Source organism: Eublepharis macularius, chromosome 2 (assembly GCF_028583425.1).
Source record: "Eublepharis macularius isolate TG4126 chromosome 2, MPM_Emac_v1.0, whole genome shotgun sequence".
NCBI classification, from domain to species: Eukaryota; Metazoa; Chordata; class Lepidosauria; order Squamata; family Eublepharidae; genus Eublepharis; species Eublepharis macularius.
Window position 1 is genome coordinate 122,377,842 of NC_072791.1, and position 16,410 is coordinate 122,394,251.

The 16,410-nt window shown below is 43.1% G+C and overlaps 1 protein-coding gene across 2 annotated transcripts in view; it reads right to left on the reverse strand.

The window, feature by feature from the left end:
- Positions 1–13,373: 13,373 nt before the first annotated feature.
- Positions 13,374–16,410, reverse strand: part of ZNF143 (zinc finger protein 143) — a 60,202-nt gene continuing 57,165 nt past the window's right edge. For both annotated transcript variants that reach the window (XM_054972893.1, XM_054972894.1), the window contains exon 16: positions 13,374–14,128. In XM_054972893.1, coding sequence (XP_054828868.1) covers positions 14,045–14,128 — 84 coding nt within the window. In that variant the 3' untranslated portion in view covers positions 13,374–14,044. The remainder of the gene's footprint in view (positions 14,129–16,410) is intronic.

Sequence of the window (16,410 nt, forward strand, 5' to 3'; positions counted from 1 at the left end):
CTGAGAAATGTAGAGGTGCTACATCCTTCTAGATTGTGATGCTGTATTGTCCAGCCTCCCAACAGTTCAAGATGAAATTGTGTTTGTTCATTTACATTATATATATATATATATTCATTATTTATAGTCCACCTTTCTCACTCAGACTCAGACGTAGTATAAGTCAGTATATGTAAGCAAAGGTCTCACAAACATAAGGCAGAGTTAAAATCAAATGAATAGTGAAAGATGAGAGTGTATGAGGCTTATGCTACAATAAAGTTGATTAGTCTTAAAGGTGCTACTGGACTCTACTATTTTGTGATTACAGACTAACAAGGCTAACTCCTCTGGATCTATGAGGCTTAAGTTATATTATGAACATAAGACCTCCACTGGCTAAAATGTGCGCATAATTTTAAAATTGCTTTTTTTTGGTATGTGACACAAATAATATAAGAAAAGTTCAGAGATGGTCCAAGACATTTTGGTGCCTGAGCCACCACAATGGTGGTTACAATGTAATAATAAGCAAAATAATTTCACATTTGTATCCCTTTAATAACATCAAAAATCTGGTGCTTGAGGCAGGTAACCTCATTTCACTTAATGGTGGGGCTATACTTAAAGAGCTGTAAATCTGTTTAAGAGTCACCTGTAAACAATTTGAATTTGGCAATGTCTTCAAAACACTAGGACAAAAAATGCAACATTGATAGAAACACTAACAGATCTTGTTTCACAATAACTGGTATAGAATCAATTTTAAAAAGTAATGTTACAGATACTTTTATAAATATGTTTCCTACATTTCCCCCCGTCCCCAATCTTCCTTGAAGGAGCTTGTCTGACGTGCACCCCGAGAAATCTAGTGCCTAACATTAATGTGTACTAGAATCTGACATAGAGAATAAAGGTGGGATGAGAGTCGCTCCCTCTCTGACATCCTTGAATTTTAAACCAGACAACTGTAAAGAGTCGTCAAGTTGGAGTTATCTTACAGGGTTCACAACCCCAGAGTGGTGAACAAGTTCAGTGTTGTTATCCTCACAATACAGTTAGGGAGCTGGGACTGAGAAGTGCAGCTTACTCAAGGCCACTTGCTGAGCTCATGGTAGTAGTGGGATTTGAACCAGCAGAGTGCTGATGTGCAGCCCATTCATTTAATCACTATGCTACAACAGCTCTCTTAAGTAACCAGGGCCAACCCTGCTCAGCTTCTGAAATCTGAGGAGAGTGGGCTAGCCTGGTCCATCTAGGTCAGGGCAAACAACTGGGTACCAGAATAACAAATAGTAACAAAAGTGTTTGTATTGCTGTTTGGTTTTGATATGATGAAAATAACCAACATGAAATTTCCACTTTGTTTTCAATTTATTTCCATTTTGTTTTCTCATAAATTCATTAGTTATCCTTAATAATATTTATGAACCAGCTCATAAATGCTAAACTGATAAGGCAGGACTCTTCTTTAAATAATATACTGAATTATAATAGCAGTGTGCTTATATACCGGTCTTCTAAACAGATTAGTTCCCTCTCAGAGCAGTAAACAGTCAATGTTGTTATTTGTTGGTGACCATCACTACACATAGGACCAGTTTTATCCTTCCTCGGGTAGCCTAAAAAGAATTACTTTCTCTAAAGAAAGCAAAGGTGAGGTGAATTCTGGAGTATTCTATAACATTTAAAATATTGCTGTGGATTTGGTGCTCATGCCATTCCTGTTAAATAACTCCAACTTTACGACTCCTTACACACAGTTGTCTGGTTTAAAATTCAAGGATATCAGAGAGGGAGAGACTCTCATCCCACCTTTATTCTCTATGTCAAATTCTAGTACACATTAATGTTAGGCAATATATTTCTCAGGGTGCACTTCAGACAAATGACAATATTTGAGGCATTGGAGAATGTGCCTGTGATCAACTGCTACACCTAGCTCCTGTCCTGCATAGTAAGAAAGGTGCTCACAGAAACACGGCATATGGAGGTGCATCGGTTAATACTGATGACATTTCCATACAATCCTGGAAATGGTGTGAGCCTAGGTGCAATCATTTGTGTTCACAGAATGTATGAACTTGGCCAGAGTCAGTATTCTTGACCACTATAATGCACAAGTACCCTTTAAAAACTTAAATAAAGCTGTGAGTGAGCACTTACCACAAAGCATAGCCATTTGTCTTTCGGCCAAGCTCTGTTTCTTACTCCACATCTATGAGCAGAGGCCATTGTGTGGTGACCTGGATTGCACTACTACTACGTTTTCAATAATTTTAGAAGTATTATTTATTATTTCATTTATACCCCACTTTTCCCCCAGTGGGAATCCAAGGTGGCTTACATAATTCTCTTCCATTTTATCCTCACAACAACCCTATGAAATAGATTAGGCTGAGAATGTGTGACTAGGTCACTTCACCCAGCAAGCTTCCCTGGCAGAGCTGGGAGTCAAATCTGGTTCCTCCAGATCCAGACCCTAACTACTATACAACGCTAACTCCATTTTATTAGCTAGAGAAATAGGAACACATTCATTTTATTTCTACAGCAGCCATTGAGAAAAAATGTAAACAAATTCTTAAATCAGAATTTATGTCAAATGATAAAATTAGGGTTCCCAACTCCAGGATGGGAAATTCCTGACTGAGGGCAGGATTTGGGGAGGGACCTCAGCTGGATATAATGCCTTAGAATCCACCCTCCAAAGCAGCCTTTATAACTAGGAAAACTGACCTCTATAGTCTAGAGATCAGTTGGAATTCTGGGAGATCTCTAGGCCCCTCTGGAGTTGACAGCCCAAGATAAAACTCATCATTTACAGTAAAAGCTGTTAATGTAACATAATGTTGTTTTGCTGTTTAAGATGATTTTTCTCACAGATTGTACAACTCTATCGCTTTAAATATGTATTCCTGTGTACCACCAGTGCTCCATGTTGTCTAATGTTAGTCTTAGAACTGATTATGTTCTGCTTCAGTATTTTTTCTACTCTGTATTGGATTCTTGCTAATACTATGTCTTTTAAACTTGTATCTATTTACCCTAGGGTATTGTTTATGAAATGTCCTTGATACTGATTGTACTAATCTCATACTGTGTGATCTGCCTTGAGTCTCAGTGAGAAAGGTGGACTATAAATGACATAAATAAATAAATAAAATAAACAACCTTACTACTAGAAAGAAGGGTCTATAAAAATTAAATGTCTTTTATGATGGGTACATGTTTAAGGAATTTTAACCACAAGCATCTTGTAATGTCAATATCGATAGTTTCCTTACAGGAGATCTTGCTGACCTTTAATTATAGCAAAGATTAGACATTTTTTGTCTTTGACATATTTCTTAGCTGCCTGTTGGTTTGAAGGCCTTCACATACAAATATCATATGCATGCCTAGAGTTGTTCATTACCACCAGTAAAATATTCATAAAACCACAGGTAAGATAAAATAGCCATGACCGTAATCTTCATGAGCTATTTTCATATTTCTTTCCAGCAAAATGGGAGAAGGAGAAACTCAAAACAGCCATAGTTTAACTGAATTTTTAAAATTTTTATCTGTAGTAAAAGACATTTTTGTAGAGGCTCAGTTTCCATGAAAACACCTCCTTGTATACAGTGTGCTATGTGAGTCTCACCTTAAAAGGTGGACTATAAATAATGTAAATAAATAAAACAAATGAAATAAGAATCTCCAATGCTACTGTTCTCACTTCACACATGCGCCTTATCTGTCAAGACTGTCCTGAGGACCAGGAAGAGAAAAGCAAGGTGCAGCAGAGAAGTGGTTTATTTGATACTTTCAGATCCCTATGCGTTTTGCAAATAGCTTCGTCGGAAATCTGTTGACCAGAAAATTCTCCAAAATCTTATATTGATCAAATGGACATTGGTGTAGCACCCTTTTACTTGTCTATCCTGAGGAAGAGATATTTCATAAGGATTTGATAAAGAAGTACATTGGAGATAGTTTTATGGCCTTCAAAGTTTCCTGCTTGGGGAGACCCTGAATTGAAACTGAATTCAGCAAAATCTATACATTGTAGTGGCATGAGTAGTCTTGAAAACATAGATTAACATATACCTATGCATAATTAAAAAGATATACATGCATTTAATCAAACATACGCAACTATATCCTATTTTCAAACTACGCTATGAGCCACACCTGCAGATTTTGCCAAATGTTGCCTCCCAAATGCCCATTTGTAATTTCAGATAGAATCCTTACTCCATTTGAGCCAATTCAAATCCTGGATTGTAATGGTTGCCCTCCTCCCTTTTTAGAGCAGTAAACATTTACAGGCAAAATGAATCAGAAGTAATAATACAACTTGGGTAGCACCTATATAAGACAAAATTCAAGAGGAAATGCTTATTTGTATTGTTTAAGGGAACTCATTAAATGTAAAGGAATGTTAAGAGGCTATTTTATAGCTCCTAAACAAACATTCCTTTGGTGTGGTCATTGACTCAGAATTGCTTTTCAAGTGGTTGGGCAAAATAACTCCAGCACCACATTTTGTGTGAAACACAGGCCATATAACTTGCATATATCTATGACACACCAGGTGTGAATAACCAATAAAATGTTATGGTTGTATCAGGATGTCATGAATGTTTCTTTGTTGTCATCTTTTTTCAAAGTATGGGAAATAATACAAATATTATTAAATACTTACTAAATTATTAAATACTAATATTAAAACTATATAAATAATTAATACTTTACAATATTCCTACTGGAACAATATCCAACAGTATTCTGAAGAGCTCTGCCCTATCTGTTCTTGTTGCTCCTACAATGGTTTGATCCATGCCCTAATAATATAGTGAATGCATAAGCCTTTATTAAGTGGTAGTCCAGGGCTGAATTTTGTTGACTATTCAGTTGACTAGTCCAGGGCTGAATTTTGCAGTACTTACAAGGGCTTGCCCGTTCATGTTGGCAACCTTCTCAGGCTATGTGGGACTCTTGAGCTACTCCCGCTGATATCTCCATTTAAGGTTCTCCATTTGCTGCTGAGACACTGATTGCTGCTAACAGCTTCAACTGTTATGACTAAAATCGCATCAGAATTTCTGGAAATTTTGAATCCTGGTCTTAAGCCCTCCCCAGCTCCCTGAGGGCAAGTCCCAAAGGCAGCATCTTTGCTTTCAGGGGTTAACATTTTTTTCAGAAGTTCTGGTAATAAAATTGAAGCATGTGCAGAGCCTTTAATTTACCTTTTATTGTCTAATCCTATGCATGTTTAATGAGAAGCAAGTCCTGCTATAATCAAGAATTCTCAAGCAAGTGTGTATGTTTTTCTTTGAAAAACGGATTTTTTAATTGGGGGAAAATCTCTGGTCTTTTCTGCACTGGGCTTTTTCATCAGTTCTGGCCCCATACTGCATTGATTTCTCTTTAGAATTCTGCATGCGCAGTCAAAATATGCCAATTCAGTCTCAAACTGCTTCCCAGACTTCTTTGCATTCTTTATGGGAAAAGATTGTATCAGCCACAAAATAATTTTTCTCTGGCTTTTCTGCTACTTTTCTGCCTGCACACATACCCGTTTTTTCCCCCAGAAGTCAAACTATGGCTTTGTTGAAGTGCAGAATGCTTTATTTGATATGAGGTGTGGCCCTGGCCCTGCCTTTCACCCTCCCCTTTACACCCCCCCCCAATTGGTTGAACAGCAACATATCCAATTTTTTTTAAAAAACCCAAACCTTGTAAATTTCCTCAACAGAGGAAACGGATGTGTCCTAGGCCTATGTACTGACAAAACTGGTGTGTTCCCCAGAAAGCCTACAGCAGAAAAGGGCATTTTTCTAGTGCAGAAAAAATAAACAGCCATCACTTGTTTCAATCCTTTTAAGTGTGGAATTACAGAGGTCCAAAGTGGAACCAATCCTCATAGATTCAGTGTCCAGAAAACCTGGGTTAAGTGTGAATGCAGTAAATAGCTCCAGCTTTCTTTTCAACAACTGAGTTCCTTTTCCATTACATTTTTTCAACTTCTCACAGCAGGGAGAAGGCTGACGGACAATATTTTTCTCCCTCACACTAAGAGAAATTTTATTGCAAAGTGTACCTTCAAAATCTTTCTCCTCATATAAACAGAAAATGTCATCCATTTGGAAAGGGCAGGACTAAATGTCCTGAGTGAAATGAACATGTATTAAAAAAGAAACGTATGTACTGAATTCATTCTATGTATAGGCCTGATTTCACATAAAGGGGGAAATGGAACCTATATAGTTCCTTCAGTCATCAAAGTTCTCCATCTTTCTGATTGATCGTTTTTTCCACTTTCCTACTGCCTCCCTGAGAAAGATGTACAGCCATGTTCAATTGATCCACTGACCAGTCAGGGGTTCAGAGGGAGTCATAAGAGTAGCTCCAGACCCAATGAACAATGTAGTGGTGTGGATGGGCTTAGCTTAAAATGTGTCTTGGAGTCTTCTGCTAGGAAGGACTTGCCTGCTCTGTGTTAACCAAACTTAGCTACCATTCATTGGACTGCATGGTAAGAAAGCAGTAAGGGGGCATGCCCCTAATGTTATTACTTAACATTTAAGTGGCACAACCTTACACCACCAGTTTAGCAGAAATCCAGTTGTATTTTGGCACATGGGGTAAAACTGATGCTTCCCTGAGTCTTGGGGAATGTGTGCTCTTAATGCATATTTACACTGGTTTCTTTAAACCATGTAGGCACAAAGGATGGTGTGCAAGGAGGCAAGAAGGGATCCTGCCCTCTCTTCCTCCCCTAATTTGCTTTTATGGTATTAATAGTGCCATCCATTTTATGAGCGGATACAAAATCAGACATTTACTTGAGTGACATGCAGTTTAATATTGGAATATGCTGAAAGCCTACACATTTGTAAGAGATCACAGGAATCAGAAGGACTTTAGATATCCTGCCAAAAGCGTTTTCCCCAGACACAGTGGATTCCAAATAGTTACCTTATTAGCAGAATCTCAGTCTGTTGTAATACTTGAGATTTGTCTCCAAGTTAAGATATATAACTAACTGTTCCAACCCTCTGGTTTAACAATTAATAGTTTGAAGTTTACATTTTAAAATTAAACAAGCAGGGGACCTGCAAAGACTTAAAGAAGGTATCTCATTTTCTCCTCCCCCACCTTAGTTCCTCTTAGCCTACCCTGAAAGCTCCCATAGCTTCTCCCATTTTCCTGCTGCCTTCTCTCCTTCCCACTCACCAGTCCTGCCTACCTTTACTGCCTCCCTGTATTGTTTTTCTTCCTTCCCCTTGCAGCCTCTACTTGGGAAAAATATGACCTGGATGTATGGTGCTGGCCACCGGAGCTGGGCCGTTGTGCATCAGGGAACTTGCAAGGACCTTCCCCACAGTTTCCTTCTTCCTGGCAACCTTTCCCTGCTTCCTTCTTTCTTTCCACCCACGAACCAGCGAGCTTCTACGGTAATTATTTGAACCTGGGTCTCCCAGATCCTAGTCTGAAACTCTAACCACTATACCACACTGGTTTTAGTGGGGTGGCTGCTGTTGAACAGTAGCAAGCAGCCACTCCTGGGTTAGTCATGCAAGTCATGTGGCAGCATGGGCCCTGGCTCTGATAAACCTTCCCTCAAAGACCAAAACGGCCCCTTGGATACTCACCGAGAAGGGTCCTTCTCCTCTGAGGAAAGGAGGACATCTTGGGTGTTTCCCACCATCCAATCGGGGAGGCAGGAAGTTAAACTTTCTTCCTCTTCCTTTGGTGTGTGGGACCACCCTCTCTCCTCAGTTCGGGTGATTCCCCTCAGCAGTATTCCCTCACTCTATTCCTAAACTGTCGGAATAAAAACTGTCTCTCTCAAGATGGATAGGAGAACACAGTCAGCTGAAGAACACATCAACTAACAACCACAAACAGTCGACAACTAGTCGAACCAGAAGAACACAACAGTGTAAACACAACTGAACTGTAGAAAAACATATAGAGTACAACACACTGTACTGACACAGAACTTGCGAGGATCCTGGGAGGGCAAGATGTCCTCCTTTCCTCAGAGGAGAAGGACCCTTCTCGGTGAGTATCCAAGGGGCCGTTCTCCCTCTGAGGCGGAGGACATCTTGGGTGCTCCCAAAGCAGTTCCCTATGTCCTGGGTGGGATGGATCCTTCGTCCTCTACTACGTGTTGAAGTACTCTACGTCCGAAGGCTGCATCAGCCGAAGCATACGTGTGCAGGTGGTAGTGCTTGATAAAGGTAGAAGACGAAGACCACGTCGCGGCCTTGCATATGTCCTCTAATGAAGCATTTTTTCTTAGAGCTGCGTTAGTAGCTGCGCTTCTTGCCGAATGTGCCGTAATCCCCGACGGCACTTCTATCTTCATGGCTTTATACGCCTCCTGAATGCATGACTTTATACTGTAGGCAATAGCGGCAGACGACATGCAGTGGCCCATCTTAGGATGCGAGATGTTAACAAAAAGAGAGTCGGATTGACGTAGCGACTCAGTCCTGATTATGTACGCCTTGAGGGCCCGTCTCACATCAAGGTTATGCCATTCCCTCTCCTTCGAATGTGTGGGATTCGGACAGAAGGATGGAAGATTAATCTCCTGGGATCTATGGAATCTCGAGTATGCCTTGGGTACGAAGGCAGGATCCGTCCGTAGGACCACCTTGTCCTTATGAAAAATACACAGTTCCGGTCGGATTGATAAGGCGCCCATTTCTGAGATACGGCGCGCCGAAGTAATGGCCACGAGGAAGATGGTCTTCAGCTTCAGCCATCGCAACGTAATGTCTCTAATGGGCTCAAATGGAGGTCTCATGAGAGCGGACAACACCACGTTCAGGCGCCAAGTCGGGAACCTATGCACTGTTGGCGGGTTCAGCAGAGTAGCCCCTCTAAGAAACCTTTGAACGTGCGGATGTGAAGCCAGCGGGATCCCGTCTAGCGCCGGTAGTACTGTACCTATGGCAGCGACCTGTTTCTTCAATGTAGCAGGACGTAGTCCTCTATCCAGCCCTTCCTGTAGAAAACCCAACACAGTAGTTTTGGAAGGCTGAGTAGGGTCCAATTTCTTACGCCGACACCAGCGAGTGAAGGCTTTCCATGTCGAGTTATAAATTCTAATCGTAGAACTCTTTCTGGATGCCATTAGAGTAGTTATTATTTCTGCAGGGTAGCCTGCTAGCAGGAAGTGTCTCCGCTCAATTTCCAGCCGGTCAGAGACCACCACGCCGGCTTGGGGTGCCAAATGGGTCCCTGCTGGAGCAAGTCCGGATGAATTGGGAGTTTGAGGGGAGGTGCTATGGACATACGATGTAGAGTGGCAAACCATGGCCTTCTTGGCCACCATGGTGCGATCAATATTATTGTCGCTCGCTGCTCCCTCAACTTTCTCAGGACCTTCGGAATCATTGGTAGCGGTGGAAAGGCGTACAGGAGACCCGTTGGCCACTGAGAGTGGAGTGCGTCCGTCCCCTCTGCTCGAGGATGATAGTACCGGGACAGGAACCTCGGTAATTGGTTGTTCCGATGGGAGGCGAACAGATCCACCTTCGGTTGGCCGAAGTGTTCTGATACCAGTAGAAAGACCTCTCTCTTCAGGGCCCATTCCCCTGGATGAAGAGCTTCTCGGCTCAGCCAGTCTGCCTGGACGTTGAGGACTCCCCTGATGTGCTCTGCCTGGAGTGATTGTAGGTTGAGTTCTGCCCAGCCGATGATCTTGTTGGCTTCTCGTTGTAGGCGTGAAGACTTGGTTCCTCCTTGTTTGTTGATATACGCCTTCGCAGAAATATTGTCCGTTCGTATCAGGACATGGCTGTGGTCTATCCGGTCTCTGAAGTGCTTCAAGGCTAGAAGGATCGCCCTCATCTCCAATACGTTGATTGGGAGTTTCCGTTCCGCATCGGACCATTCCCCCTGCGCTGGCTGTCCCTCCAGCGTCGCTCCCCAACCTAGCAGACTCGCGTCCGTGAAGATCTGGACAAGTCGGGGAGATAGAAAACTCTTGCCCTGGCGTAGGTTGTTCTCTATGGTCCACCATCGCATGCTCTCCCTGACTGGCAGAGGGAGCTGTATTTTGAGGGTGGATTTGTGAGCTATTTGTAACTGAAAAGGTCGAAGTGCTGATTGCAGAGGCCGGAGATGATACCGGCCCCAGTAGATGGCTTCTGAATGGGCTACCAGTAGCCCCATTAGTTTGGATAGGTCCGTGAGCGATGATGATGGTTGCCTGATTACATCTGAAGCTAAACGGATGAGTTTTGTCCGCTTCTCCTTCGGGAGGAACAGGGAGCCCTCCTTGGTGTCGAGTATAAGTCCCAGGTGCTCCAGTCGTTGTGACGGCTGAAGAGAGCATTTGGTCCTGTTGATTAGAAAGCCGTGCCTCTCCAGAACCTGAATGGTGAACGTTGTGTCCCTGACGGAGGCTTCTCGAGAGGGAGATCTTATCAGAATGTCGTCCAAGTACGGATGCAGCTGGTAGCCCCTCTCCCGGAGCCAGACTATAGGTGTTACCAACAGCTTGGTAAATACCCTGGGGGCCGTTGCCAGCCCAAAGGGCATCGCCCTGAACTGCAGGTGAGTGTCCCGTATACAGAATCTTAGGAATCTCCGATGGGCTGGGGCAATCGGTACATGAAGGTAAGCCTCCGTCAGGTCTATTGATGTTAGAAATTCGTCTTGTTGAAGTGCTTCCGCAATGGACCGAAGAGTTTCCATGCGGAATCTTCTCAACTTGATGAACTTGTTCACGTACTTGAGATCCAGAATGGACCTCCAGTCGCCGTTTCTTTTGGGAACCGTGAAGAAGATTGAGTAGACTCCTTGCCCCTTTTCCTCTTCGGGGACAGGCTCGACGGCTCCTATCTGTAGCAGATGTTGCATGGCCTGAATTGTGATGCTCCTCTTGTGAGGATCTTTCTTGAGTGGTGAGGTGAGGAATCGCTCCGGAGGAAAGGTAGAAAATTCTATTGCATAACCTTTGGAGACAATCTCTAATGCCCAGGCATCCGCCTTGGACTCTACCCAGGTTTGCTGGAACCTGAGCAGCCGTCCCCCCACCGGAGCGTCTTGCGAGTCAGGGCCTCTGCCCTTTGTCCTCGGAGTCCTGCCTGCCACCACGGTGTTGTTGTTTGTTGAATTTTGGGTGAAAAGGACCCCTGCGAGGTTGTGATCGGGGAAGCGTCCAGTTGCGCTTTGGATCTTGTCGGCTTCTCGGCAATGTGTGATGAGATCTAAAGGATTGATACCCGAAGGACCTTCTCTCTGGTCTTTTGAGGGATTTTGGCAGCGCCTTCTTTTTGTCCTTAGTTTCAACCAGGATTTTTTCTAGTTGATCCCCGAAGAGCTTGCCGCCCTGGAAAGGGTAGGACATCAGGATCAGTTTGGCTTGGAGGTCAGCTTGCCAAACCCGAAGCCATAACATGCGTCGTATGGCTGAAGAAGACGCCAATGCCCTGGAGGTCATAGATAGGGAATCCAATGTAGCATCCGCTATAAATGTGCAGGCCTTAAGTATTCTGTTGGCTCCTTCCAGCAGTCTACTGTTGTTTTGAGGTAGTAACTGGATCAACCTTCTGGTCCACACTACGGCCGCCCGAGAGACCACAGAGGCTATAGCAGAGGCCTTTATGGATGTAGCCATGGCTTCGTGCGCACGCTTAAGAATTGCCTCACCTTTTTTGTCGAGACCGTCTTTAATCATGCCTTGTCCATCCTCAGAGAGGAGACCTTGAGACTGGAGTGCTGCCACTGGTGCATCTATAACCGGTACCTGCAAGAGCTCATCAGCAAAATTAGGCAAGGCATACAGCTTTTTCATGATATTGGGGACCTGCTTGGTGGCTGCTGGTAGTGACCATTCTGCCTTAAGCTGCCTTTCAAAGAAATCGGGAAAAGGGAATACTCTGGGGTTGTTGTCAGCCCTAGGAAAAAATTCCTTGTTCCCCTTTGGTCTTGACTTGGCCCTTCGTGGGGCAGTCTCCTCCTCCTCCCGTTTCTCAGACTCGTTCAGGTCCAGTGCTGATAGAGTTTTGGACAGTAAATAGCTGTAATCCTCCATTTGGAACAGCCTAATAGACTGATCGGAGGATGTGGAGTCTAGCTCCTGTTCCTCCTCTGAGAGAAAATCCCCCTCCTCAGAGTCCTCGTCTATGGAGGAATCCCCCTCAGCCCATCTAGGTGTTTTACCCTGCAGCTTTTTGGCCGCCTTGGTTGGCCAGGCTGTGGGTCGATCAACCGGTCCCTGAGAGGTGCCTGGGACTGCGGCTGGAATGGCAGGGGAGGGCCCCGGGGTCCCGGTTTGGCAGATGGACCAGAGCTCTTTCCTTAGGGACCATCTGATTGCTGCCAGAAAATCCGGGGGAAGATTAGGAGGAGAATCACTTACATGTCCCTCCAGAGTGCCAGAATCGGAGCCCTGCATCTGGAACGATGAAGAAGGCCGCGTCTCTCCAGTCGGGAGGTTGGCAACCGCGGCAGTGCGGTTTGGCGGGAAAGCAGCCGCTGCGGCTCTTCCCGCCGAAACAGGGCTCCTAGCAGCTGCGCTCGCTCCTGCGTCTTGGTGTTGTCGTCCAGCTGCTTCCGGCACCGTCTGCGACAGACGGGGCCGTTTTTTGGCGGGCTGTTTCTCCTCAGGCACTCTTCTGCCGGGGGGCCGAACAAGCCTCTGAGGCGAGTCGGACCCGGCCGGGCATATTCCCGCCGTCGGAAGGACGGCCTCCAGGGAACAGCCCTCAGCCCTTTCGAGGAAAGAGTCTTCTGAGTCGGATGACTCCCGAGCTTGTCCCTCCATTCTTCTTCGGGCTCCCGAAGAAGCCTTTCCCTCTCTTTCTCTCTCACTCTTTTTTTTTTTTTAAACAGACAAGGACAAGAGAGAGAAATAACACAGGAGAGGGTAGACAGAAGAGGTTACAGACAAAAAGACACTGTGAAGAAAATGCACAGAAAGAACAGATTGAACAGGTTAGCTAAGCTATCCTAAAGAGCACTGCTCTCCCCTGAGGCAGGAAAAGAACTGAGGAGAGAGGGTGGTCCCACACACCAAAGGAAGAGGAAGAAAGTTTAACTTCCTGCCTCCCCGATTGGATGGTGGGAAACACCCAAGATGTCCTCCGCCTCAGAGGGAGAACAGCCTTAGAAAGAGCCCTCCCCCTTCCCCCTGCCTTTCACTGACAGAAACCAAGGCTTGAAGGCAGGCAATACAGTTGGCCACTGAGGGCATTTGGTTTATAAAGCTACAAACTATTACTTCTATTATTTGGGGGTCGGGTAAAAAAATTCAGAGTTTTTTGTAAACTTGGTGCATTTTTCAGGTTTGTAGAAAGACCCATCTTGTCTGTTCATGGCTCCAATCTTAAGTATCCACAGAATTGGCCATGTTGAGAATAAAATATCTTGATATGCAAGGCAACAGAAATATTAAGTTTACTTCCTTTAATATTGAACAAGCAAAGCTCCTCTTTTATACATAATCCAATTCAAAGATAATATATTTAGCACTTCCAGCATGAACAGTCTGTATTTACAATCAGTGAGATAGAAGGCAAAAAGCTAAACAAGATGAATCTTCAATTTGTGTATGAAACACAATTCAAAATGTACTATTTACAAAGGTCTCAAAATTCAAAAGGCATCTGTATATTAGGAACCATTAAAATTGTTCTGTTTGCAAAATATTTTTGAAATGATTTTTGTTACAGTTTAAATATTTGAAATCTTCAGTAACGCCTTCATTCGGTTTCGTGTGGCTTTAAATTAATTCCAGTAGTTCTAAAACAGATGCAGCTTGCTTGCAGTCTGGTTTGCAATCTGATGTAATTATAGGCAAAGGAAATCTAAGCATGAAATCCTAATTCCATATTCTTGAATAAAGAATGCATCTGATAAGTGGCATTCATCTATTTCCCAAGGTTCATGTTCACAAACATTATAGACATTAAATGTTCTTCACTCTTGCATAAATTGTGTGCACAGTATTAGTGAGCAAGAACACATTAAACTTTTTATGGATGTCAACTGGTACAGACATTTGTTGATTGGAAATAAAATGTAATTAATTCCATTGTTTCTTTAGGCAGAGTTAATCATCAATTCCTGGTGTTTCACCCTGTTGTATTCTAGAAGCTATTCTAATGGCTTCTTCCAAAGATTGCTGTTCTCCAAGCTGAAACAAAAATATTGAAAATATTATATGTGCTAAAACGTATTTTATTTTGAAACAGATAATGTAATTACATTTTGCGCACCACGTTTAGTCAACTAGCTTGGATGTACCATGGAGAAAAGTAAGAATCATATTTTATATATGCAACTGTAATAGCGAGTGAGCAATATGCACAGTATAACAACAACAACAACATTCGATTTATATACCGCCCTTCAGGACAACTTAAAGCCCACTCAGAGTGGTTTACAAAGTATTTCATTATTATCCCCACAACAAACACCCACAACAATTATCCCCACAACAAACAAGGTGGGTAGGGCTGAGAGAGCTCCAGAGAACTGACTAGCCCAAGGCCACCAAGCTGGCTTCAAGTGGCATGCTGTGTTTTAAATGACTTTTTAACCCCCATCAGTTTCAAAAGCAGTTTGCCACAATGTAATTGTCATTAATTGCTGTCTGAGAAACACACATCCCAGGCCCCCTCTGGTGTGCTGTAGTAGCACATTTTTTTGGATCCTGGACATTATCATTGCTTCTCTTATTATTAGTAGCAGTCTTCAAGCAATTTGATAGTGCTGAATATTATTTTGGCAGATATTTGCTGCAAATGAGATGGATCAGCATCCATGATCCTCATACATGTTAAATAACTACATTATTACATACTAATACCAAGAAAGAAAATTTCTTCATGTACTTATTTCAAGTCACTAGTTCTTTGAAAACTGTGGTATTAAGCCTATCTCAAGTGGATGGAATGTAACAGTCATATTTTGACTGAAATAATATAGACAACAGGTTGAAAGTTGGTGTTAGGAGGTCTACATGGGCTACTTGACTAAGATTGCTGGGTAATATACTTTTGCCATCAAGAGCTGTACTCTTATTAAAGAAACAGAGAAAAGAATACTTAATAGATTTTTAATACATCTAGTATGTTAAATAATATAGGGAAACCCCTAGTTTAAAAACATGCTGAAGTTCTTACTTTATCATACTAGGTTATAATTTCAAAACTTTTAAAAACCATAATTTCAATAGACTCAGAAGGTTGTAACTCTGCTTAAGGTGGTACTATTGGGATGCAATCCTAAGGCTATTCTGGAAACTGCTTAAGACAATAACTAAGCTATGAAACTGGAATTGTGTGGTGACATGCTGGTGTAGCACCATGCCAATGATGCACTGATATAAACCTGTGTCAGTACAGCTGCACCGCTATAGGAGCAAGAAATGGGCAGTACCAGGGATATACTAGGGAAGAGGATGCTTAATCATCATCCTGTGCTCCCCCAGCCCATGTCCTGTTTACAGTGCTGGAGTAATGTTATGCTGACAAACTTGCCTCTCAGTACATACAGAGCACTGGTACAGCTTATGATACCAAACAAGCCTGCAACCAGTCACAAGTCTCCTGAGCACTGCATAAACTCTGTGCAAGACACCCATCTCTCAGATGATTGTGTACATGGCAAGCACACTATCTGGCCTCATGTAAGGCACACGCTGAACATACATGGGGTGTTATGGAGATGGAAACTCCAGAGAAATGGTGCTGTGCAAAAACAGAGCACTCTGCACAAACAAGAAGTAGCACAAACATTGTTATAGCATACTGCAAATACTGATCTGCTCAGATTCCTTACAGGCACTCCAAGGTACAAACACCAATATTGATCCACGACTTCTCCAACTGGAAATGCAATAAGAGTGCACCCACCATTTCCTCTCTCAACAGCTGCTAGCAATGTCTCCCACGTACGGGGCACAGGGTAATTATGTAGAGTGCAGAAAGGGAGATATGCTAGTATAATATCATCATCATGTCAGTGTGATGTCATGGCAGTGTAACCCCATATGCAAGTGAGGGAACCAGGCAGTATCCTCTCCCAAGCAAGCTGTGGAAGTGTCTAGGTGATACAGTTGGATTGGCTGTGCTTTCTTAGCTATATGTCTTCCTGTCAAAAGTGGGTGGAGGACATTAGGGATATGCCTGCATCACTCTTCTGTGTCTGGCTGACATAGTGGTGTTGTCAACATTCCATTCTGTTTATGGTGCATGTAGGCAGATTTACTATAGATTCCAGTGCTATTGCTATGCATTCAGCTCTGTGGAGTAGGGTCTTTTAAAAAATACCACTTCTCTGCTGGGCAAACACAGGGTACCCAATAGTTATGCTGGTGTTGCACCAACTTTAACACCAGGCTTATGATGAGAGGCTTAGAATTCCACTGTTCGTTTTTTATAAAAACAGCAGCTATATAGTACCGTGTCCTGA